This window comes from Pteropus medius, unplaced genomic scaffold, assembly GCF_902729225.1.
Source record: "Pteropus medius unplaced genomic scaffold, Ma_sr-lr_union100, whole genome shotgun sequence".
Taxonomy (NCBI): domain Eukaryota; kingdom Metazoa; phylum Chordata; class Mammalia; order Chiroptera; family Pteropodidae; genus Pteropus; species Pteropus medius.
Genome location: NW_024350927.1, coordinates 1,480,637 through 1,503,787, shown reverse-complemented (window position 1 = coordinate 1,503,787; position 23,151 = coordinate 1,480,637). Strand labels below are relative to the sequence as shown.

At 53.6% G+C, this 23,151-nt stretch overlaps 1 protein-coding gene across 1 annotated transcript; it reads left to right on the top strand.

Moving 5' to 3' along the window:
- Positions 1–795: 795 nt before the first annotated feature.
- On the top strand, positions 796–22,422 carry PADI6 (peptidyl arginine deiminase 6). The gene is made up of 16 exons (XM_039842088.1): positions 796–905; positions 1,677–1,860; positions 3,861–3,933; positions 6,254–6,321; positions 6,808–6,922; positions 7,695–7,820; positions 11,941–12,119; positions 12,366–12,469; positions 15,793–15,904; positions 17,182–17,289; positions 17,494–17,648; positions 18,165–18,321; positions 18,424–18,547; positions 19,561–19,631; positions 20,836–20,997; positions 22,177–22,422. Exons 1-16 carry the CDS (start codon positions 814–816, stop codon positions 22,420–22,422), a joined length of 2,076 nt encoding a protein of 691 aa, XP_039698022.1. The 5' UTR covers positions 796–813.
- Positions 22,423–23,151: the final 729 nt, after the last annotated feature.

The window sequence follows — 23,151 nt, the reverse complement described above, 5'->3', positions numbered from 1 at the left end:
TCGAGAAGAACCATAACGTTCCCCTAAAACATAAAATGAGCACCATTTGAAAGTTAGCTGGTATGTCCCCTGGGCTGGAGCGGAAGTTCTCATTTCTTTGCTCCGTGGAGAGGAGGAGCAGCTGGTGGACTCGGCTCAGCACAGGCCCCTTCCTTCCTCCTCCCCCGCCCCGACACTTGCCCAGCCCCTGCTGGGAGCTGGTGACACAGAGGTGGACAAGCTGCTCCTCTTCACCTGGGGATGGAACCCAGGTTTCTGGACCACACTACAGACCTGCCAGGCCCAGGAGCTACAACTTTAACGAGCCCCCGTGATCATTTTTGCAACCACCAGAGCGTGGAGATCCCGTGGCTCAGTACTTTACAGGGCTTGCCTTGTCAATTTCCTTGAACCATCCCCACCCCTACATCTGAGGTTCCAGAGCCTGGTGTTGCTGCCACTTGCTGCCACCCAGACACTTGCTCCTGACAGCTTCCAAATGAGTCAGTTCTCCAGTGCTGTGGCCAGCTTGCTAGTTCTAGAGCCCCTCTTTCTCCCAGCTGAAGGGCAGAGACCTAAGCAGACAGGCTCGGATGGGCCTTGTGTCTGCAGATACTGGCTGCCTAATAAATGAGTGATGAAGTGGTTCTGACCCCACCTGCTCCTCTGCAGCCTTGATGGAGAAAGTCACTCCTGGGCAGCTGCTGAAGCCTCCTTAACAAGGGGGTGGGCTGGAGAGGCCCTGAGCCCATAAAAGGGGAGGACAGCAGGGAGCTCCAGGGTCATCTGAGGCTGCCGTGCTGGGTGAGGGTGGTCAGCTTGGTGGGCAGTGCCATGGCCTTCCAGGGCATCATCCACCTGTCCCTGGACAGCCCTGAACATGCCATTTGTGTACTGGGCACAGAAATCTGCTTGGATCTCAGTAGGTGAGCAGCTTAGGGCACTGCCAGGGCTGGCTAGGGGCAGGGGGAAGCAGGTCCGAGTAGGGAGATTGGCGCCTGGCTCCCCTCCTGGGGCCGCCCCTGGTTTGTGTAGGGGTCTGGGGTTCCCTCCCTTCTCTGCATCTTACCTCGTCATCCTGCCTTAGCTCTAGGAGCCTCATCTGGGTGTCTAAGGGCCTTCTAGTCCTGATGCTGCAGGATTCAGATCTAAACCCTGCCTCTGCCCCTTACAGGCTGTGGGGCCTTAGAAACAAATGCCCTGCCCTCTCTTGGTCCTCTTACCAGTGAAATGGGGGTGAGGCTGGGTCTCAAGGGAGACCCCTGTAAGTTGGAGGCTCAGCGGGGAGGCATTGCACTAACAAGAGACCAGATCTTCCCTAGGGTCACAGGACAGACCTCATTGTCCTAGGCCGTGTTTTTTCCCCTACAGCGATCCCTCGTGGCTTTTCCTCATTGGGAGTTGAGAGTTTATAAATAAGGCATAACTTTGGTGATTTCTAGAGCATTAGTGGGAAGGTAAGGCTAGAGCTCATTGGAGGGAGGATAAGGGGGGTGTGGGGGGGTCCTCGGAGTAGGGGATGGTAGGAGTAAAGCTGAAGTCGTGTTAGGACCCCAAAACGGCCCTGACCTTAAACCAGGGTGCCTCAGCACCTTGAGGAGAGAATGGAGAGCCACCCCCACCATGCCAGCTGCACCCTAGGCTGAGAAGATAAGACTCTCATGCCCTTATCTCTGTCTCCGTGTTGGGCAAACCAGGTGTGCCCCGCACAAGTGCGAGTCCTTCACCGTCAGTGGCTCTCCGGGGGTCTTGGTTGATATCCGCAATGCAGTCCCGGTGACGACCAGCGAGGACCCTGCCACGACCCGGTGGTCCCTGTCCGATCCCATGGATGTGCTGGTCAAGATGACGTCCCCCAGCCCTGCCACCGACGGGGACAAGGTAGGCCCGGAGTGGGAGGCGCTAACTCAGCTCGTGGGCTATGAGTCTATGAAATTTGGTGCCAAGTGTTTCGCACGTCTGAGACTTTCTAATGGTTGCAACCAACCCGTGGGGTGGGCGGCACTCCATGTCCCCATTTTAGATGAAGACACCGAGGCACTGAGAGAAAGTGCCCTGTCCAGGCCAGTAATCGGCATGCAAGCTCAAGCATGTCCACCTCCTCTGACCGTCACGCTGGGCTGGCTTCCAAAGCAGCTGCTTTTAAAGTCAGGCTTTTAAAAGGTTTTGGCAGAACTCAAATGGGCTTTTTGGCTCAGGCTGGTCTTCTGCCTGTGGCAATCCTCATGAAACTTAAGAGCTAATGTGTATTAAATACGTGCTATGTTCTGGTACTTTGTCACATTTCAAGAGGTTGGCTTTGCCCCGTTTTACATGAGGCGCAGTGTGACCTAAGCGTAACTAGAGTGGATTTAAGCCTAAGTCTGTGCCCTTTCTCCTGGGTAAGCCGCCTTCCTAATGGGGCATCTGTGGCAGGCGGGGGTTGACTTCCACCTAGTGGAACAGGCCGTCAGGGCCATCGGGGGTTAAGGGTTCTGTAGTGAAGATCACTCTTGCAGAGTAATTAGAATCACCAGAGACTCTAATACCCAACTCCCACCACACCCACCAATTAGATCAACCTGGGTGGGCTAATGGCATCGGTAGTCCACAGCTCTCCAGGCGACTCCACTGTGACACTGAGGATGAGAACTACCTATGAAGCACGTTCAGGACTAGGGGACCCCTGTCGGCAGAACCTGCCTGAGTGGTCTGCCGTGAGTTGGCAGAGGGTTCAGCTGGGTATTACATACCCATTCTACGCGGTGTGCCCGGGGCAGGCACTTACCTAAGAGGCAGGTAGCACACTTAGATAAGAACTATGCATCTCCCAGGTGAGAATTCAAGCTGTAATGTGTCCCAGCTGAGCCCAGATGACCGGAGAGGCATTCTCTGCCCAGGTCTCAACCTCCGGCACCGTCAGGAGTGGCCTACGGAGATACTTGATCTTGAAGGACAAAAACTTTCGTTTAGGATCAGGTGGTGGTCACGTGCATGTAAGCATGGTCCTAGCTAGAGTTCGGTTCTCTGCTGAGTGATGAAGGCTTGTGGTCAAGGCCAGTGGCTGAAGGGCAAGTCTTTGTCTAAAGTATAAAGGCCCCTCTAGAAGCAGAGGCTGATTCGGGACACAGGAAAGACAGTTCCAATTCCTGTCTTTCCATACACCCTGGGTGTGTCCCACGACCTTCCGAGTGAGCAGGTTTTCTTATTTTTCCATTAGAGTTGACATTCAATGTCTTATATTAGTTTCAGATGTACAGCATAATGGTTAGTTATATAACACAAGGTGGTCCCCTGAATAATACACACCTGGTGCTATACAGTTATTACAATACGGTTGACTGTTTTCTATGCTGTACTTCACATCTCTGTGATTATTTTGTAACTACCAATTTGTATTAATCTCTTCACCGTTTCACCCTGCCCCCAACCCCCTTCCCATCTGGCAATCATGAGTGAACAGTTTACTGGAGGCTCCACTTCTTCACTGCCCACCTCATGGGTAACAGGTGGAATCCCAGGAGGGCAGGTATAGTGGGCAGGGCGTAGAACATGGTTTCAAGCTTGATCTCCAGAGCCGGGCAGCCTGGATCGTCAATCTTGTGCCACCCCTTTCTGAATGAATGACATAGGGCAAGTCCCTTGAGCCCTCTGCCCTTAGGGGTGGAGCCCACCTGGATGGGTTATTGCGAGACCTGCCTGCAGTGGTCATGGCATGTTAAATGGGTTATTCCGACCTAGTCCTAGTTACAGTCCAGTGGGCCTGTACCACGCACGATGAGACATCAGAAGCTGTAATGTGAGACCAAGGTCAAGAAGCCAGACTCGGGTACATGGCCGAGGTCCTGCTCCTGCCTCTTGTCCTCCAGTGTTCCCATGGGTGCTGGGTACTGTCTCCACAGATCTCGGTCTCATACTATGAGCCCGACGAGGAGGTCCCCATGGCCACAGCTGAGCTCTACCTCACTGGCATTGGTGAGTGCTGCTCCCATCACTGGATGAGGGGTGGGCTTGGCCGGAAGCCAGAGGAAGGGGCTCTTTCTGTACTGAGATGCCTTCCAAGTGTCCTAAGTGGATTCAGTCAACGCACTCACTCCCGCCTCAGCTCAGCCACTTCACCCCCACCCTCACCCACTGCTGACGTAAGTCTCTGAGAACAGAAGCAATTGGAACTTCTACGTGCTCCCATCTACCCACCTACCTATGGCTGGTGCTGACATTCCCCTCTGTTATGATGGATGACGTGTCTGGTCCAAAGTTAACTTTATCACGCCGGATCCTTCTCGCTCATTCAAGAACATTCCTTTAGGAATTCTTACTATGTAGGAAGCTGCCATCCCTTCCCCCTTCTCTTCCGGATCTTTCCTATTATGCCTATTAAGGAATAAGCTGTACTGAATTCTCTTAAACCTTTTTCTAAACTCAAACTCCCCACCTCTCTGCTGCTTTGGAGACATCTCTACATCCTCAATTTCTCTCTTTCTCTTGAATCTCAAACTCGGATGAGACGCCCACCACCAACACTGCCCTTTTCTAGGACCCTAACAACTTCTACTCCCCTAAGTCTGCTGGTCAACTCTATCTTCCTTTACCTTGACCTTTGTCCGTGTTTATGCCAACTGGTTATCCTTCCTTGATGCATTTCCCTTGAAACACTTCAGGGACCCTGCATTTGGTTCCCCCTACCTAGCTGGCTGTTCCTTCTCAGATCCCTTTGCTGCAACCTTTGTGGCTCACCCCTCAAGTCTGTCAGTGAAGTGCTTCCGGCCTCAGGCAGCCAGTCATGCGGCTCCTGACGATTCCCAGGACTCTAGCCAGGCATCTCCCATCAACTTGGCTTGGATATTCGCTGACCCAGCACAACTGATAAGTATCCAATGTCTCAGACTTAGCATACCCCAAATTGTACTGATTCTTTACCCCAAACACTTATTTTTAATTATCTTCCTCATCACAGTAAATAGTCTATTCTAGCTGGTCAGGCCACACATTCTGGCCTCACCTTTATTCTTGACTCATGTCAATGCGTGAATCTTGTCGGTGCGACCTTGAGTTTAGCTGGAATTCAGCCACTTGCCACTTTCAATGCTCTTGGCCTGCTCCGAGCCACTGTCATCTCCTGCCTGTGTCACTGCAAAGGTCCCCTAGTGGGGTTCTCTGCTCCATCCTTGACCTTCTATAGGTCCAGTCTTGATTCGGTCCCTTGTAAAAGGTTATCAGATGACGTCTCCTCAGATCAAAGCATCCGCTGCTTCTACATCCTTGGATTAAAGCCAGCGTCCCCTTACCCACGCTACCCGAGCCAGCCCATGCTGCCTCTGACCCAGGGCCTCGTCTTCCTGCCCTCGTTCATCGTGCTCTAGGTGCTTTGGCTTCTTTGACTCTCGAACTTGCCCCCTTCCTATTCTATTTGCTTTTACCCCAGATATTAACACAGATCACTTGGGGGCCTCCTTTGGGTCTCAGTTCACATTTCAACTTGGAAAACTTCTCTGAGCCCCTAAAACTGAAACGACTCCCCTTAGTCCACTTCCTAGTCTCCTAAGACACTTTACCATCGGACACATGTACGTTTTACTTATTCGCCCCTTGTGCCATGCACACCCCTTTACGTCTGAAGAAGATAGGGCCTGACTTGTGTGCTGTTGGACCCCTAGGACCTAGCACAGTACCTGGTTTGCAGCAGGCATCTGGTCCTGAGCATCTGTGCCAGGTGCCAAGTACGCAGCAGCCACCAAGGTTTGTTCCTACGGCCCTGACGTTCCAGTTGCAAAATAGCATGTCAGATGACAAGAGCTATGAACAAAGTCATACGGTGGTCAGTTATGTTGGGGGAGGAGGAGTGGGTGGGATGTAAAGACAGTAGGAGGGGCCTCTGGTGATACTGGGGCGGAGCCTGGATCCTTAAGCTCTAACGGGGCTTGCAATTGCCATGTATCAAGGCTTTCCTATGTCTTAGAGTGCCACGAGCTTTCCAGAAGGCTAAAGAGGTGGGCCCTCCCAGGTAGGAACCACCTGGGTGGAGGCCAAGAGGCACAAAATGGCACCATGACCCCAGGGAACTTGTTTTATGAATTCCCAAGAGGTTGGGGGAGACATGTGAGCACTTGGGCCTCTCCAGACTTGCTCACAAGAAACAGTCTGCCTCTGAGGAACTTACTTCTGCTGAGATGACAGTGTGCCCAACGGGCTGGATGGCCCTGGCACCAGCCTTGGGCAGCCCTGGGGGTTAGCTACAGCTTTGAGGCTCCACCCAGCAGGTCCAGGGAGCTGAAATCCTTCCCCCCTGTTGCAGCGGTCTCCCTGGATGTGGACATCTACCGCAGTGGGCACGTCGAGATGGCAAGTGACCAACAGGCTAAGGTGAGGCTGCCAGGGGAAGGGTGCAGGCCTGGGGCCCCCGAGCCAGATCCGGCACTGTGTTCCACCTTCATGGCATCTCAGGTCAAACTGCTGCAATACCGCTCAGGGGTTGTGAAGTTAAATTCTAGCTTTTTCAAAAATATGTCTGGTGACGCTACGCTCGTATCCTAGCCTGGTCGTATAGTCAGCTAGAACAGGAGGTCAGCTGTCCCCTTCGGATGGACACGTCTCCTCTATTTGGCCTCAGTCTCTACTTCCCTTGACACAAGGTAGAAAACTCATAACTATCTCTAGATTTTTTTTCCCTTTTCTCTTGGCCCACTTACCTGATGTTACCTTCATGTTGCTATAAGGCACTTGGGTTGGCAAATTCTGACCTAGAGGTCCCTGTCACTCTGGAGAAAAGGCTTGGTTCTGCCCCTGACGGGGGGAGCATCTGGGTTTACCTGACATCTTCCTGAACCAGCATTCCTGCCGTCTTTGCAGAAAAACTGGATCTGGGGCCCCGGTGGTTGGGGTGCCATCCTGCTTGTAAACTGTAGCCCTCCTGACATGGTCCAGCTTACAGACAAAAGGACGACGAAGGTGTTCTTTTCAGAGGGTAAGAAAGAACTAGCCACTGACCTGGGACTATTACTACCTTTCCTCTTCGAGCTGTGCCCTGCTCTGGGGCTTTCCTGCCTTACCCCTCAGCAAACATGGGTTCCAGGCTGATGTCACTTGTCAATGGCTTGAAGTTGGTAAGTGGGAAGAAAGAGGCCACACATCCCCACGGGAAGAACATGGGATCTAATGTCAGGTAACTTTAATTTCCTGGCTGTGAACTTGAGCATGTTAACATCCCTGGTCTTGTTTTGGCATCTGTAAAGTGGGCATGATACAGTTGGCCTCACGAGGTGGTTGAGAAGATTAAATGAAGACACAAAGGGTACGTGAGACTCTCCCTAAAATCCTCTCAGAGCCTGGGGCAGGAACCCGGACCATCTCAGGCAAACACAATCTTGGATCTGGACCTGACTTGTGGTTAGGACCTGGGTTCTAGGTCTTAGCAGTAAAACAAATGTCTTGGTTCACCCCAAGGCTGGAGGGGACCCTTCAATGACCTGACTACACCAGGCCCTGTTCTAGGTGTTTGTGGGGGGCATCTACTTACTACCATGTAGGCTGAATGCTATCCTCTCTCAAAGTGAAGTGGGCCCTGAGGATTGTGAGTCGCCTGTGGCCATGCAGGGAACAAGACATGATGCAGGCCTGGGCAGCTTGGGCCAGAGACGGAGGAGGAGGAGGGTCCTCAGGCTCCGATACACAAGCCCCCCCGCCCCTGGAGTGCTGGCCTCCAGAAGCCCTGAACTTCTGCCTTGTATCTTGCTCAGAAATAAAGAATCTGTCCCAGATGATGCTGAACGTTCAGGGGCCCGCCTGCATTTTAAAGAACCACCGACTGGTTCTCCACACCTCGGAGGAAGAATCGGAGAAGGCGAGAGTCTACCGGCCCCAAGGTGAGTGTCGTACCAGCTCCAGCTTAGTCTAGTCTCACTTCCAGGATGAGTTGTGGCCACACCCCCCACACTGCAGGGTCACCTTCAGAATCCCACTGGGACCTAGAGGTGCAGTCAGGGTCTGTTGTGGCCAGACTTATATTCCTAGGATTGTCTGACTGGCACCTTCACCTAAGGCTGTGTACACACGTGGGTGAGTTGTACCTCTAGGCCACTTTCTCCAACACAGGTGTCGATAGTGCCTAATCCTGCACAATTTTCACATCTGGAAGAAGAGAAACGCAAGATGACTAAAATAATGATTGCCTTATACAGATTAGATAACCTCCTTTCCCAGTTACTTCTGCTAGAAGAATCCATCTTCACTTCTTAACCGGGATCCCACCATATTAAGTTTCCAGAATTCAGAGAAGCCAAGAAACCAGTAGCAGGTATGCTAGCACGTCCATCTCAGGCACCACAGCACACACTGCCACTTTCAGCCTTTATCAGTCTGGCAGGCAGGTGGCATGTCCCTATTCTAGAAAAGTTTAAGGGCTGTTGGTTTAGAAAGTGGGCACGCTGGACGCTAGCACCATACGCTTGAACAAACAAGTCTTCGGACTTCCCTAATCAGGTTTAGAATTCAGCGCCTCTGAATTCCTGAAATTGAAGTTTAATTCTTGGCTTCTGGAGGTCTATGCTAGTGTGCTAGCTCGTTAAAGCCACGTTTAGCTTTAGCTGGGCAATTGGTGAACCCTGTGGTTTATCATAACGGACCACCTCTGTCTCCCGCATGGAGGGCATACCTCGGAGGGCCTCAGCTCAGCATCTCCCATTCCATCTCTTCTGCAGACCATGGGTCAGAGCCGAACTTGGAAGTGACCCGGGACTAGCCAGAAGAGGCAGCCCAGGTTGTATGCGGCCCTTCTACTTGCGAGCTCAGAATGAGCCTTAGAAACCTATGGGTCAAAGCCCTGTTCAGGCCGCGAAGGCTGCTCTGTCCCCTTGAGGCGATTCTGAGGCAGGCTGGGCTGTACCGTGCTGGGCAGTCCTTGGAGCCTGTGCAGGAGGCCAGCGAGTCTCACAGCCTGCTAAAGATGCCCTACTTAATCACGTGTATGTCAAACTACCCACCCGTTTTTTTTTGCTGTTGTTTTTACTTAAAATTACTCAAATCTAGGTCAGGGATACACAGCCCACTGTGTTTTAATAAGTCGTCCAAGTGATTCTGAAAAGCATGTTCTCAGCCTCCTTTGCTATATCTTAGAAATGGGAAGCTGGAGAGGGAGCCTTCACGAAGGCGGTGATCAACCGTGGCGGATGCTGTCGAGAGACTAATGAGATCCGTGGTAAAGCTTAGTTTCCAAAATAAGGCATTAGTGAGTTTGATAACAGTGGGGATAAACGCCAGACTGAAGATGGGCGGGCACGGTGAATACAGACCACGGAAGGGAATTCCCATAAAGAGGAGCACGTAGAGGGTGATAGCTGGGGGTCACTCTGTGGGGGTGGGGGTGTGGAGGAGGCTAGTATCTGAAGATGGTAGCACACAGCATAGGTGGCTGCAGATGGGGCTGTCCCAGTGGAAGGGGACAGGAGCTAGGAGAAAATCGTAGGAATGAGAGCACCATACTCAGAGAATATGGGAAGTAGGAGGTGCGAACAAGTGTTTCTGGACAGTGCCGAGGGCCGGCTCTGAGGTTTGCTCATATCTTCAATGAGGTCCTTCAATGAGGTGGTTTCTCCAGCTGCTCAGATGCCAGAGTCTTACGGGCTTGGTTGGACCAGAGTTGAGGTCTAACGTGTGGGAGCTGACGGGGGGCCGGGGAGTGGGTGTAGTGCTCGATCTTGGAATGTGAGGGGGCTGACAAGGGGAGGGAGGGGAAGGAACTGGCACTGGGAAGATTTGGGGCTTGGGTCGAATCACTGAGATGGGCGTATTGATGAGCTAAAAAGAGGAAGACGTTGTCCAGTCTGTTTCGGAGGTGATAGCTGGGCCGTGAGCATTGAAACTGGCACCACAGACAGTGCAGAACTCCCATCCATTGACATAAGAGGAGTGCGGACTGTACGGATGGCCTTGTCTGTGGCGTAAATGGCATTGACCACAGTGGTGGTGGAGACAAGCGAGGACTGGAACGATCCATGGAGGGCGACGAGGGTGGTGGTCACGTGCAATGAGGAACGCGGCAGCGGCATTATCTGATATGGCTTTCAAAGGGATTAGGATTCTTGAGGAATGAAGAAGTGGTCTAGAGAAGAACAGGACACCTGCCCTACCTCTAGGCCCAGTGGTACCTGGAAGGTAGAAAAAGAGAACACAGCTCAAGTTAGTGTTTGCTCTGTGTCCTGGGGCTCCTGCTCTGGAGAGACGGTCATACCTGTTCTCGGATGGACAGGCAGCCAAGGACAGGGGTGGGGCGGGAGGAGTTCAGGGGGAACCGGCCTGAGAACTGAGTGGGATCAAGGGCCAGCGCTGTGAGGAAAGATCTAGGTAAAGGTGACCATGTTGTGCCTGGGTCATAGGGATGATAATCACAGCACCTGCCTCAAAGTGTGGTGAGGAGGCAGATGCAGTCTGAGCCTCTGCCACAGTTCCTGGCATAGGTGAAGCATTAGCGATGCTTAAAAACAAGCAACGAGATCAGAGAGAAGGCCACCCAGGGGCTCAACCGCAGAAGCACTGAGACGGCTGGTAAGGGGCTCGTAGCAGGACAACTTGGGACCTTCTCACCCCTGCTACTCCACGGTGAATCATCTTACGGTGGATCGGCCATGGGGAGCCCAGGGCCCTGGAGCAGCTCTAGGTGGGGCTGAGTGGCGGCCAGCCACAAGCCAGTCTGTGGTTGGGAGCCCGCCATGCACCAAGCATGCTAGCCGGAACCTCTGCAGTGAGTGGAAAGGGCTGTGCCTCTGTTGGGGACCTGCGGGGGTCCTGGTAGAAGACTCCACCCTACTAATCGGACCCCTCAAGGCCTGGCTTAGGGCCAGCAGAGAAGCCTCCAAGTAGACTAGAAGCAGGAGTCCCCAGGAGTGTTCTCAGCTGGCCCAGCCCATACACGGCCAGCAGCAGCAGAGGTGAGGGGACTGAGGCCGAGCCCACAGCCAGCACTCCCAGTGACTATAAGGAGGCTTTTCCTGTAGAAATGCTCGTAGCTAGACTCCATCTGGAAGGTCACGGCCCAACTCAGGCCATCACTGTGCTTGAAAACTAGGCCAGTGAACCAGTGCTGTGCCTGTGCCCTGGGGGTGGCCATGGCCACAGCAGCCATCTGCTGGCATGCTGGGGGAGCTGGGAGACCAAGGCAGTTGGCACCTGCTACGCACGAGGTCTGAGGAGGATGTGGTGCCCAGATCCTTCAGGGCTTCGGTGGCCAAGGTAGCCCTAGATTGGGATTTTCTAAAATCAGACTCCATCTACAGGCTTTGAGCCAGAGAAGCCACCATCAGAACTGTGGCTGCCACACAGGGAAGGGATCGGAAGGGTGGGGACTATGGCAGGAAGGCCAAGTAGGGAGAAATGGTCCAGGTGAGGGAGCCCAGTGGCCCTGAGTCAGGCTCATCTCTGGAGATGGAGAAAGGACAGATTTGGGATCGAATTAAGTGGGGGCAACCACAGCGTGTGGTCACCTTGCTTCTCTCTTCCATGCATGGCATTCTATGATCTAAAAAAGCAGAAGGAAATGGGCTTAGCCCATGATAGGAACTTCTCTCATTCAGAAACCCTCAATGGAGCCTGATCCATCCAGTAGACAGTTCTCACTGACACTTCCTGGTGCTTAGTTCATGTTGGACTTTTCAGGTGAGGCCACCAAGCCCACCTTTGCACACTTTAAGACTTTATATAATACTCCCCGCCAAAGTTAATCAATACATACAATGACCCACTGTGAGTCTTGAACCCCAAACTGAACTCCAAGGCAGGTGTTTTTATCCAGGTCCCAACTCTCGGCATGCAATAGGCCTTCGAAATGTGTGGGTGAGCAAGCGGCTCTTGTCCCTAAACACTAGAAATGTAAAGACAAAGTGAGCTGGGCTCCTGTCCGAGAGCTCCCAGCCTGGCTTCTGACATGAGGGAGCCGGTACCCTGGGCCATCGGGTGTGGTGGCAGCTGGTCTGTCCCTCCTCTCCTTCCCAGAAGGTGGCTCCAGCCCCTTCGAGTTGGTGCTGGGGCCTGGCCAGCACACCTACACCTTTGCTCCACTCGAGAGCCACTTGAAGGAGACCTTCTACGTCGAAGCCATAGAGTTCCCGTCTGCTGACTTCTCCGGCCTGATTTCCTACTCTGTCTCCCTGGTGGAAGAATCTCAAGACCCAGTGAGTCCCCCAGGAGACACACTGCCCTGGGGAAGGGACATCTCTATCAGCTGGGAGGAGAGGGGAGGACAAGGCTTGGTGGCTAGAGCTAGGGTTTCACTCCTCTGGGGGAAAGAGCTGCAGAGGACAGTCCAGCCTCAAGGTGGGCTGGGCTGAGCATCTGGAGACCTCGATGGGGGACGGGGGAGAGAGTGGATGTGGAACCAGGTCACCGATGGGACCCTGGGATCGTCTCTTCTATTGCAGTCAATCCCAGAGACCCTGGTACACAAGGATACAGTGGTATTCCGGGTGGCTCCTTGCATCTTTACCCCCAGCACCCAGATGCCTCTGGAGGTCTACCTGTGCAAGTGAGAATCCCTCAGGCTGCCTGTAGCAGGCCGCTTCCCTACCTACTACCCCCTTCTGTCTGGGCAGCCAAGTAAAAGAGACTAGACTTCTGACCAGGGATGTTAAATCCTTCCACTTGAGCTGCCTGGTCCCTAAGACGGTCAACGATACGAGTTTGAACATTTACAATGTGAGGGATGGAGCAGTGAGTGCGAAGTTCCTCCCCTGGTCTTATGAGGAGACCGACAAGTAGGTGTCATGACCTCAGGTAGTATCAGGTGCCATAAAGCAGGGTGGAAAAAGAGTGTGTTCTAGAGACAGAAAGAAAGACTGCAGAGCTGGAAGGAAGCAGGTGAGAGGCAGAGAGGACAAAGGAGACGAGGATGGGGCCAAGGACAGGAGGGAGGGCCTCGTGGGCCCTGTGGCTCAGAGCATAGCCTCTGGGATTGTAGCAGATCCTAGATGCAGTGGTTTAAAGTTAACTTTCTCTCACCTAGATGCCCGCAGGAAGGAGGGTGGCACCGTCCTCCCCCTGTCAATTAGGGACCCTGGTTCCTTTCAGTCTCGTGTTGATGCTTTCCCCTGGGGAGGCAGCCTTATCTTTATGATGGAAGCTGGGCACAAGCACTTCTGAATCCTGGCCCGTGGGAAAAAGGAAGCATCAATGTCCGGGAAAAACTGCCCACGTGTCACTGCTGGAGTCTGGGAATTTCCTGAAAAGCTCTGCTCACATGCCAACGGCCTGAAGAGGCGCAAGGGGTCACACCCAACTGCAGGGAGGTCAGGAACCGTCTCTCTGGGTCACCGTGTACCCAGGGAGAAGGGCAGAAACGGCCCTGGCAGGTAAAACCCATGGAAAGCCACACCAAGGGTCCTGTCTGCACAACTGCTCCAGCCAAGCAGAAAACCAAGAGTACAAACAGGCAGGAGGCAGGAGGCCAGCCCAGCTGTTACAAGTCAGACCTGGCGGTGGCTCAGGCCACGGTGGGAACACAGTGGTTAGATCCAGGATAGCTTTGAATCCTTTACCTCCCCCCACATAAGCCGATGTATGGGGTGCAAAGAAACAAGAGTGTCCCCTAGGTTTGGGGTCCGCAACAAGGTGAGTGGGGGTGCCACTGCCTGAGGTAGGATAGAATTGGTGCTTTGGTTCTGGAGACTTAAAGCTGGAGGCACTCGGTGGGCTTCAAAGTGGAGCTCGAGGGAACGTTTGGAGGCTCGAGGCAAGTCCGGGTGCCCCTGGCATTGGAGAGTGTGCAGAGCCACGGGCCTAGCTGACCTCTTCGGAGCGGTGAGTGTACGCGGGGAAGAAGCCCGAGCAGGGAGATCTGGAGTCACCTAAACGCGTGGCTCGAGACAGTCTAGCAAAGAAGCTGGAGAAGGAAGAGGGAGTTTGGATAAAAATCAGAAGAGTGAAGAGCTGATGCCAGGAAAGGGGCCAACCTCATGCAACCCCAGAGGAGGAGGATGGGAGGCCCCCTGGGCTGGGCAAGACGGAGGCCGCTGCGCAGACCAATCCCGAATGGAGGGTGGGAAAGCACAATGGAAGAGCACAAAGGGAGAACTGTGCAGAACTGCAGAGAAACGGTCTCAGGGGGAGAGGCTAGGAGGGGGATATGGGGCTGAGGGAAGGCTGTTCTTTAAGGTAGGAAGCAGGGAATAATGCTAATGACTGATCTAGCAGAGAAGGAAAATCTGATAGGGAAAAGGCAAGCATGAGAACCAAGATGGTAGGTTATATGTCAAATTGGCCTAATAGGTACAAGGACAGCTCTGTCCCCAGGAGGGACCGCGGAGAGAATTGGCTCGGAAATCGTTAAGATGGCTGTCCAGGGCTAAGGACCTGTGTAGGGTGGCTGTTTCGACCAGTCGCCATGGGCTTTTCTTTGATGACTTTTGGTGATTTTAATTCTAGGGAATAAATGCGGAACTGGGTCTAACTAGGGTCGGGGGTTTTCCAAGCGAATAGATCCAGGTAGATGATGGATGAGGGTGTAATTATAATGATGCATCATAGACACGGGTGGAGAAGCAGCGTGATGGGGATGAGAGCAGTCAAGGGCCAGAGGACCCGACGAGGTCAAACTGCTGGCCCAGGGACTGGATGGGGCAAGCAGGAGAAGCGGGGGTGGGACCACATGTTAGAACAAGGTCTCGGAAGCGGTGTGATGCAGAGAGAGGGGGCTGCGCTGGGGTAGGAAACAAGACCTGTCAAGTCAAGGATCTAAAGAGGCCAGGATGGCCTGAAGGCAGCTACAGGTGGCAAAGAGGACCCACATCCCTTCTCCAGGCCCAGTGGGGTAAAGAAGAAAAATAGTTCTTCTCTGCTGGGGAGCAGGGTCTTCAGAGGAACGCCAGGTTTCAGAACGAGAAGGTAAAAGGGAAGAGCTTGAGGGATTTTGCTGATGTCCAGACACCAGATCTTTCTTCTTTGTCCTTTGTTTCTGAAGTCCGTTGTTCATTCACAGGAGGCATCTCCTGAACTCGTGCTAGGATCCCCCATAGGGGTGCTGTTCAGGTACGGCTTGACCCAGCTTAGCCACGGAAGACCCGGGACACATCCGTTCTAGACCTCGTCAGGCTAGTCAGTCCCTGTAGCCCTGTCTGTGTAGATCTGAGAAATGGATTCTTTGAAATAGTAGCATAAAATAGCAATGCGAATCTTATACCTGGAACCAGATTAGATTCCCAGTTGTGACACTTCCCAATAGAGTGACCTTGCTAGCATTCAGCTTGTGAGGATCTATTTATAAAATGGGTCTTTTTAGAAGGCTGCAAACATCATGTTTATCTCCAACAAGGAACAGATGTTCACTGTAGACCAGCGTAACCGTGCTAAGATCCCAAGGTTCTGAGCATGATGACATCCCAGGGTTCCAGACCCAACCCCTGCCACCTACGCAAATACGACAACCTAGATGGCCATCTCAAGGGGACACTTAGCTTCTTGGCTTCTCAGGGGAAAAAATACAGCCCCTCGGGGAGAGTAGAGTCAGCCCTCGGGGTAGACCAGGGTGGGAGAGCCTGGGGCGGCTCCCCAACTGCCTGGGGCAGGGGGTAGAAGGCACATGTGGAGTGTGACTGCAGGGTCCGGACAGCAGGGTCCTAGGCCACCAGAGTGGGGACCGATACTAACAATTCTTGACCTGGCTCTGTTATGAGCTAAACTGAGTGATGCTGGGCAAGACGTTTTCTGAGCTATCAGCTTGTGCTCCATGACGGAGGGGGAGAAGCCACTCTGCTCACCTTGTGGGCGGGGGCATAATTACTCCTGACCAGCGAGATTATGACCAATAGGGGAGCCTCGAAGGCCTTCGCAGAGCTGGCTTGTCTCCCGTGACAGGGAGCTGCAGGTCCAGGGTTTTGTGAGTGCGGTAATGGAACTCGGCGAGAAGAGTGACAGCCAGGTAGCTTCCGTCTACGAGGACCCCAACCGCCTGGGCAGGTGGCTCCAGGTAACGCTCCACCAGGGGAGACCTGACTGTGGGGAAGGGGGCAGGGGAGACTCCGCTTCCCAGAAAAGCTAAGCCTAAGTAGAGGCGTCTTTGTTTTGATGACTTTAGTAGAGGCTCAGATGAAACAACTTACCTAAATCATAGCCACCAAGGAATAGAGCTTAGAGTCCAACTTCCTCCCATTCCAGAATGGTTCAAGATCATAGAACACCTAACCTTAACTCCTAAGCATCCGAAGCGTCCGGCGCCTTCAGGTTTAGGCTGTCAGAGCCAGGGCACCGCTCCACTCCAGCGTCCAGCCTGACCCTGGCAGAGCAGGAAGTCCCCTGGTGCGCTATTCTCCACAAATAGCTGAGTGATTACCACGTGCTGGGCACCATTCTAAGGACTGGAGATAAAAACGAATGGGACTGATCCTGCCCTGCTCCAGCAGTGATGGACAGAGTTCTAGGTGCCGTGAAAGCAAGAAGATGAGATGATGTAGACTTACTAGACCAAAGCAGGTGTTGGGTGGTCAGAAAAATCTTGCAATTCAGAAAATGAGGAGCAAAGGCTGGGGTTGGGGGACGGATTAGAAGCAGGAGCCCTGTAGGCACAGGAACCTCTTTCTGAAGATCGTCACGTGGGGTGAGTATGGAGGATTTGAAGACTGGAAGGCTGGTGTGGCCAGATCCGGGAGGTCAGAGGCGGGTCTGGGCTGGACCACAAGGTGTGTGGCGGGGTGGGGGGGACCTCTTAAGCCAAGGTAAGGAATAGAAACACATCTAGAGCAAGACGGGGTGACACTGGATGGCATGAATCAGGGGTACGAATGATCCGATTTAGGTTTGAAAAGACCCCTCCAGCTGAGAAAGAGTAGGTCTCAGTAAGGGGCAAGAATAGGAAAGGAGAAACTGGCCGGAAGGCACGCAGGAACTCGGGTGGCTTCTCTGAACGGAACCACACAGGGTTTCACTCAACGTATTTCGGGAATAAAGCCAAGAAGGCTTGCTCATGGATTGGGTGCAGGAGACGAGAGAAGAATCTAGGTGATCCGCATTTTAAACTTAACCAGCAGGGTAACGAACGGGTGAGGGAAAAGCCCCTAAGGATAGGACATACCTGAGCTGAGTTTCGAGGGCTGAGCAGGAGTTGGGAGGAAGAAGGGGGTTCTTCTTGCACTCCCTGTCTGGAGGTGGCCTGGGTATAGGGAGTATCGTGGCTGGCAAGCCCGGATATAGCCTGGAAAGCAGCCGATGGAGAGAAGACTTCAAAACTTCTTTTCCTGTCTCTTCCAGGATGAGATGGCCTTCTGCTACACCCAGGCTCCTCACAAGACCATTTCCTTGGTCCTCGACACCCCTCGGGTCCTCAAGCTTGAAGATTTCCCCATGAAATACTCACTGGTGGGGGGCTCGGTTCGGCCGATCTGAACTGGGTCCAACCTCTCAGGCCTGGTGCCTGCCCAGAAGTGATGGGGCACTAAGGGAGAGGGCCCGGGCGGCCTCTCGGGGAAGAGGGTCTGGGAGTCTGTGAGAGTCTGGTTTGGGGTATGACTGAGGCTTAAAGCCCACCCCTCTAACACCCCTGCTGGCCGGGTCTCATTCCAGAGCCCTGGAGTTGGCTACGTGATCCAGTGCACCAAGGACCACAGGGTGGCCAGCATAGATTCCATTGGGAACCTGATGGTGTCCCCACCTGTCAAGGTCGAAGGGAAAGAATATCCTCTAGGCAGGATCCTTATTGGCAGCAGCTTTTACCCCAGGTGAGGCCAGAGGCCAGATGATGGTGAGATGTCTTTAAAAAAAAAAGAGATCCTGGTAGTTCACCTGGCTCTACCTGACTCCCATGGGACCCAGCTGGTCATTTGCTCTGGACCATTCCTCAAACTCTCAAGGATATTTGAGTCTTCTGATTCACGTAGGAGACTAAAGGAAGGAAAAGTAGACAAATGATTCAATCTTTGGTGATTCCAGGTTTTGAATTGAAGCATGCTGAATTTGGCTAACCTATTGACCCAGCAGGATGTCACTCCCACAAGACGTGTGACCATTAATCTAACTCGTGTCCCAGGGTTCAGTCTTTGTCTGGAATCACTGGGCTCAGTCCTGAGTTGGCCAGAGTGAGGGATTCTTAATAACCACCCCGTCCCCTGGGGACCAGCCCCTTGAGCCCAGTGGGTGGAACAGTCAGGTGCCTGAAGGTAGCCTGATGCTTGGATTGTTGGTGGCCAGCCTGGGCTGTGGCGGTTCAAAGGCTGTCCCTTCCATCTCCCCTTAAGCAAAGAGAGCCGGGACATGAGCAAGGCCCTCCAGGACTTCCTCTACGCCCAGCAAGTCCAGGCCCCCGTGGAACTCTTCTCAGATTGGCTGATGACCGGCCACGTGGACGAGTTCATGTGCTTTGTCCCCACCCGGGACAAGAGTGAGGGCGAAAAGGTCTGTGTGGGGGACTGGAGAGGGTGTCTCCCATCTTCTTTTGGAGATCCTTGGAAGCTTCTGGAGGGGAAGCTGGAGTCTGATGCTAGTTCTGTCTCCCAGGGCTTCCGGCTTCTCCTGGCCAGCCCCAGCTCCTGCTACAAACTCTTCCAGGAGAAACAGAAGGAAGGCTACGGAGACATGCCTCTGTTTGAAGATGTGAGGAAGAGTCAACTCCTTTCTAACAGTAAGGGAACCCTCGTGACAGGATGGCGAGACCCGTCCCTTCGTCCCCAGATGTCCTTTCTAGAGTGGTTTCACTTTGTTCTTCCTGGTAGAAAGGGTCCCAGAGAAGCATGAAAGCATAATGTGTACCATATTAGAACACCTTGTTCTAGGTCAAGGCTATTCTGGTGGTGCTAGGACAACACGGGCAGATGAGCCAGAAGTTCTGGGATGGCTGAGAGGCTGCTAGAATGTACGTGACTCAATTAGCATATGGATGGCTCCTTGCGTGGGGAACACCAGATGCTAACACTAGTGTCTGGAACTATTCAGGGAATGCTAAGTCCCTGAGCAGTGGGACTTCAGCGGTTTCCGGTTACCCTTAAGGAAAACATAAGTGGACCAGCAGAGATTGTATAGCATTTCTGTTCTAAATGCAGGTGTTCTAAATGGGAGGGGGTGTTGAGTTCTCTAGACCCTCGCTGCTCAGTGTGGTCTGAGGGCCAGCAGCTTGTTAGAAATGTAGGATTTTGGCTCTACTCCAGACCTCCTCAGTCAGCCTTCGGGGTGGGCCCTGGGAATCTCACAGTTTTAGAAGTGCTTACAGAAAGTGACATGCACTGAGCATGGACCACATCATATACTACATGCTACGCTGTTCCCTCAGCTGACTCGGCCATCCCCGTTGTAAATACGAGGCGACTAAAGGAAAGCTGAATAACCTGGTCACAATCACAGGTAGAAAGTAGGCAGGTTGTACAGGTCACAGAATGCAGGTGAGAGGTGAGTGGGGCTGAAGGCATCTGCTAACCTGTCCTAGGCTGCTGCCTCTCTCCTACCAGAGATAGAGCAGCTGGTGGCAGTTAATGTCCCGCCTGGGCTTTCATGGGCCCTGTTCAGTCCCCAGATGTGACCTTTGACCTAGGTGGGTCCCTGGAGACTAGTCAGGCCACCTGCCCTAGTCACTGGCCCAAAAACCTGCCCAGTCGGCCATCCTGGACAATGCTGCCCGCTTTGCTGCTCTTCTTCCTCCAGGGAGGGAGGCCAAGACCATCAATCAACTTCTGGCTGATGAAAACATGAGAAAGCAGAACGACTATGTGGAGGTAGGGGCCAAGGATATGGGGGACCTTCTCCGGAAAGTGGGGGGTGAGGCACTGACAATCTAAATGAGTTCCTAATTGAGCAACTACTATGCCCAAGTATCATGCAGGATACCTTAACTATAATCCTTGAAACAACCCTGTGAAGTAAAATCCATCTTGTGTCTGAGAGTGGGGCTCGGTAAGGTCACTCACCTGTTGATGAGTTGGGGGACTGGGGTTTGAACCTATGAGGTTCTCAAGTTCATGCTTTACTCACTGTGCTACTCAAGGTGTCTATGTCTGACCAGAAAAGGGCTGTAGCTCAGCATCCTCCTGGCAGAGGAGCCCCATCTCTGACTTCTCTAAGCTCTTTGTACCAGAGACTTAGAAACAGACCAGGGTCTTCTCAGGGCTCAGGCCCGTCAGCTCGATGTCCAGAATCAGCCAGCATCTCGGCTCTCTGAAACGTGGATCACTGGCTGTGAGAAGCACAAGGGCTGGAGAGGTCGCCTAACCTCTAGTAGGGAAGCCAAGGCCTGGAGGGAAGGGGCGATGACCTGCCCAGGGTCACACATTCAGCACACAACCGCTTTGCCCACGGGGTCCTAACGGCTCCTAGCCAAGGTGCATTCTGTGCCACAGCGCACTGGTGCCCTGACCCCTGCAAAAACGGGGCAGGCCTCCTGGCACCACAGGGTAGGAGCCGGCCAAGTATGGGGTCAAAACAGTACCTCTGAGCCCGGGGGACAGTATTCTGGGTGTGCAGTGGTGGTGAGCCCTGTGTCAGACCAGGGAAGTGCTTGGGCACCTGCATTATTAGCCGGTCTGAGCAGGGAAGGGGTGAGTGGGGACCACTGCTCCTGTCCCTAAGGGAGGAAGCAGAGTACCTGGGTCTGAGAACTTATCCTTGCCAGTCCCCTCTCCTTGCCCGGGGCCCCCACTCCGGCCAGGAATGAGGGCCAAAGGGGAAACATGCTACAGTAGAATCAGGCCTAGTAGCTGCTCCAGCCATTGACTGGCCATGAGATTCTGGCCTCTTGAGACTAGGCCTTTGCTCTGAGTCCCCCCGACTTTCCCTCAGAAAAAGGGACCTGTGCCCACTCTGAGAGCTGGTATGCTACGTAAGGCTCCAGCACACAGCGAGTGATGGAGAGATGGGAGCGGCTTCACGCCATTACCCTCGGTTCCTAATAAACTTGCTCTCCTGGCCCTTCCCACCCCATAGAAGTGCATTAACCTGAACCGTGACGTCCTGAGGAGGGAGCTGGGCCTGGTGGAGAGGGACATCATTGACGTCCCACAGCTCTTCTGCTTGGAGCAGCTGACGAACGTCCCCTCCAGCCAGCAGACCAAGAAACTCTACGCGAGGCCGTATTTCCCCAACCTGGTGAGGAGCACAGGGACGGGCTGGATGTCCCCCTGGGTAGGGCTGTTTAGCCAGCTCTGGCTGGTCCCTTGATATACATGGTGCTGGATGAGAAGTGGGGGCATAGCCTGTGAGGATGTCCGAGAGGAAGTGAGGTGGTGGGAGGACCCCTTGGGGGAACAGTGGGTGGGGCCCAGGATGGGCGACTTGCCAAGTAGAGACCATGGGCTGGGCCCTGGGGCTAATCCCCAACCTCAGGGGTCATCACTACATGGCCCACCTCACAGACAGCGATGCTGTGCTACCGGCAGAGTGGAGAAGGCCAAGGCCTCTGCTGGCTGAGGCCACGGGGAAGCTCCCTGAGATGGGGTCTTCCTGTCCAGGGAGCCCATGACCAGGGCAGTAGCATCTGGGCCACAGAAGTGCTCACAGTTAACACTCTTCCTATGTAGCATAGGTGAGAAATTGGGGTGTGTGCGTGTATATAGGAGACTCCTGCTAGGCCTATACCTGACCTTTCTCACGCAACCGTGACCCACCACGTGGGCCCTAAGAATGAATTGAGACATTTGAGCTCATCAGTTCCTTCAAACACTTGCAGACTTCTTCCCTGAGGCCCAAAGACACAGGCCCTTTCACCATTGACACATGGGCATCTTTTAATTTGACAAGACCTGTGTGGCCCTCTGGGCATGAAGCAGGACTCTGTCCTCAGCCCTGGGAATAGGTCAGGGCAGTGGTGGTAGAAGCTCCTTGGAGAAAGAAACACTAGAGTTGAAAAATGAAAAATGGACAGCAGTCAACTGACAAAGCTAGGGATGGAAGGAAGAGCTCTCCAAGAGAGGAAAGCAAGATGATGGCACAAGACTCAAGGCCAGAATGAGAAATACAGTAGAGGAAGGAACCGGGGAAGTTGGCAAAGCCAGACCTTGGCCAGGCGGGATTTCAGTCTTGCCATTAAGAATCACGTGGGGGCCACTGGAGGGTCAAGCAGGAGTTGGACTGGCCAAGGCTGCTTAGTGATGGTTGCAGCACAGGCCTGGAGAAGGTTGCTGGTGTGTGCTTGCTATTCCTGGTCTAGTCCAACCAGAGGCAACTGGGTTTTCCCTTGCATTGAACCTGACAGCACTTCTTAGAGGGATGGGGCACTCTTCCTTGGCTCCAGCCTGTCCAGGCCTTGCCCATCTGTCTCTCCGACAGCTGCGGGTGATTGTGATGGGCAAGAACTTGGGCATCCCCAAGCCTTTTGGGCCCCAGATCAAAGGCACCTGCTGCCTGGAAGAAGAGATCAGCCGGTTGCTGGAGCCCCTGGGCTTCAAGTGCACCTTCATTAATGACTTTGACTGCTACCTGACTGAAATTGGAGACTTCTGCGCCTGTGCCAACATCCGCCGGGTGCCCTTTGCCTTTAAATGGTGGAGGATGGTGCCTCAGACTCAGGCCTAGCACCGCCAGCCCTGCCCCAGCACGAATGGCCTGTCGCCACCCACCACGCGACAGCGTTCTTTGCCCTATTTGGGGGGCTGGAGTCGAGACACCATGCCCCTTCCTTACCCTGTTCCCCCATCCTCAGTACCTAGAGGGGTGGCAAATGCTACCAGCTTGAAGCTCTTGGAAAAAGACGGAAATTGTCTACAGCTGAGAGGTGGTTACCAGCTACCCATTAAAGCTCTAGTGGTTGTGAATGCATCTGGGCAGTGGCCGCCTCATTTGGGGGAAAGGGGTGGCAGCTAAGGACGAAGAGCTGAGCTGCTGGGACAGCCGAGGTCAGGCTGCCTCACGTGTGCAGACAGGGGACCTGGCTTGTGCCGAGTTGTTCTCATCTTTTAATGTCTTTGTAGTGCGAAATTATTCAAATTCCTTAGAGCACCTGAAACTGGGTCTAGACGTTTGAGCAGCATGCGATAGTCCAGAATGGGGTAATGAAGAGGGCTCCCCCTTGGGCCTGCCCAAGGAGGGGTGGTAGGTGCCTCATGAGCAGCTGGCTTCAGCAGGTAGAGGCTCTGGTCCCCTTGGGGTCTGCAGGTATAGCCTCTGAGGGGCAAGGCACAGCTGGGGTAGGCTCGGGTAGACTTGTCAAGCCTGGTATCTAAGAAGAAATGCCCACTGAGACCTAAAACGACTTATTTCCATGTCTGCGTACCCCCCCGCCCCCCAGCGTTAATGGCACAGAGA

Excerpts from the sequence above, each read along its gene's own strand:
- PADI6 (XM_039842088.1), top strand. The coding sequence starts at position 814 with ATGGCCTTCCAGGGCATCATCCACCTGTCCCTGGACAGCCCTGAACAT. Across the intron at positions 6,923-7,694 it reads GAAGGTGTTCTTTTCAGAGG|AAATAAAGAATCTGTCCCAG; the intron begins GTAAGAAAGAAC and ends TATCTTGCTCAG. Across the intron at positions 18,322-18,423 it reads ACAAGAGTGAGGGCGAAAAG|GGCTTCCGGCTTCTCCTGGC; the intron begins GTCTGTGTGGGG and ends TCTGTCTCCCAG.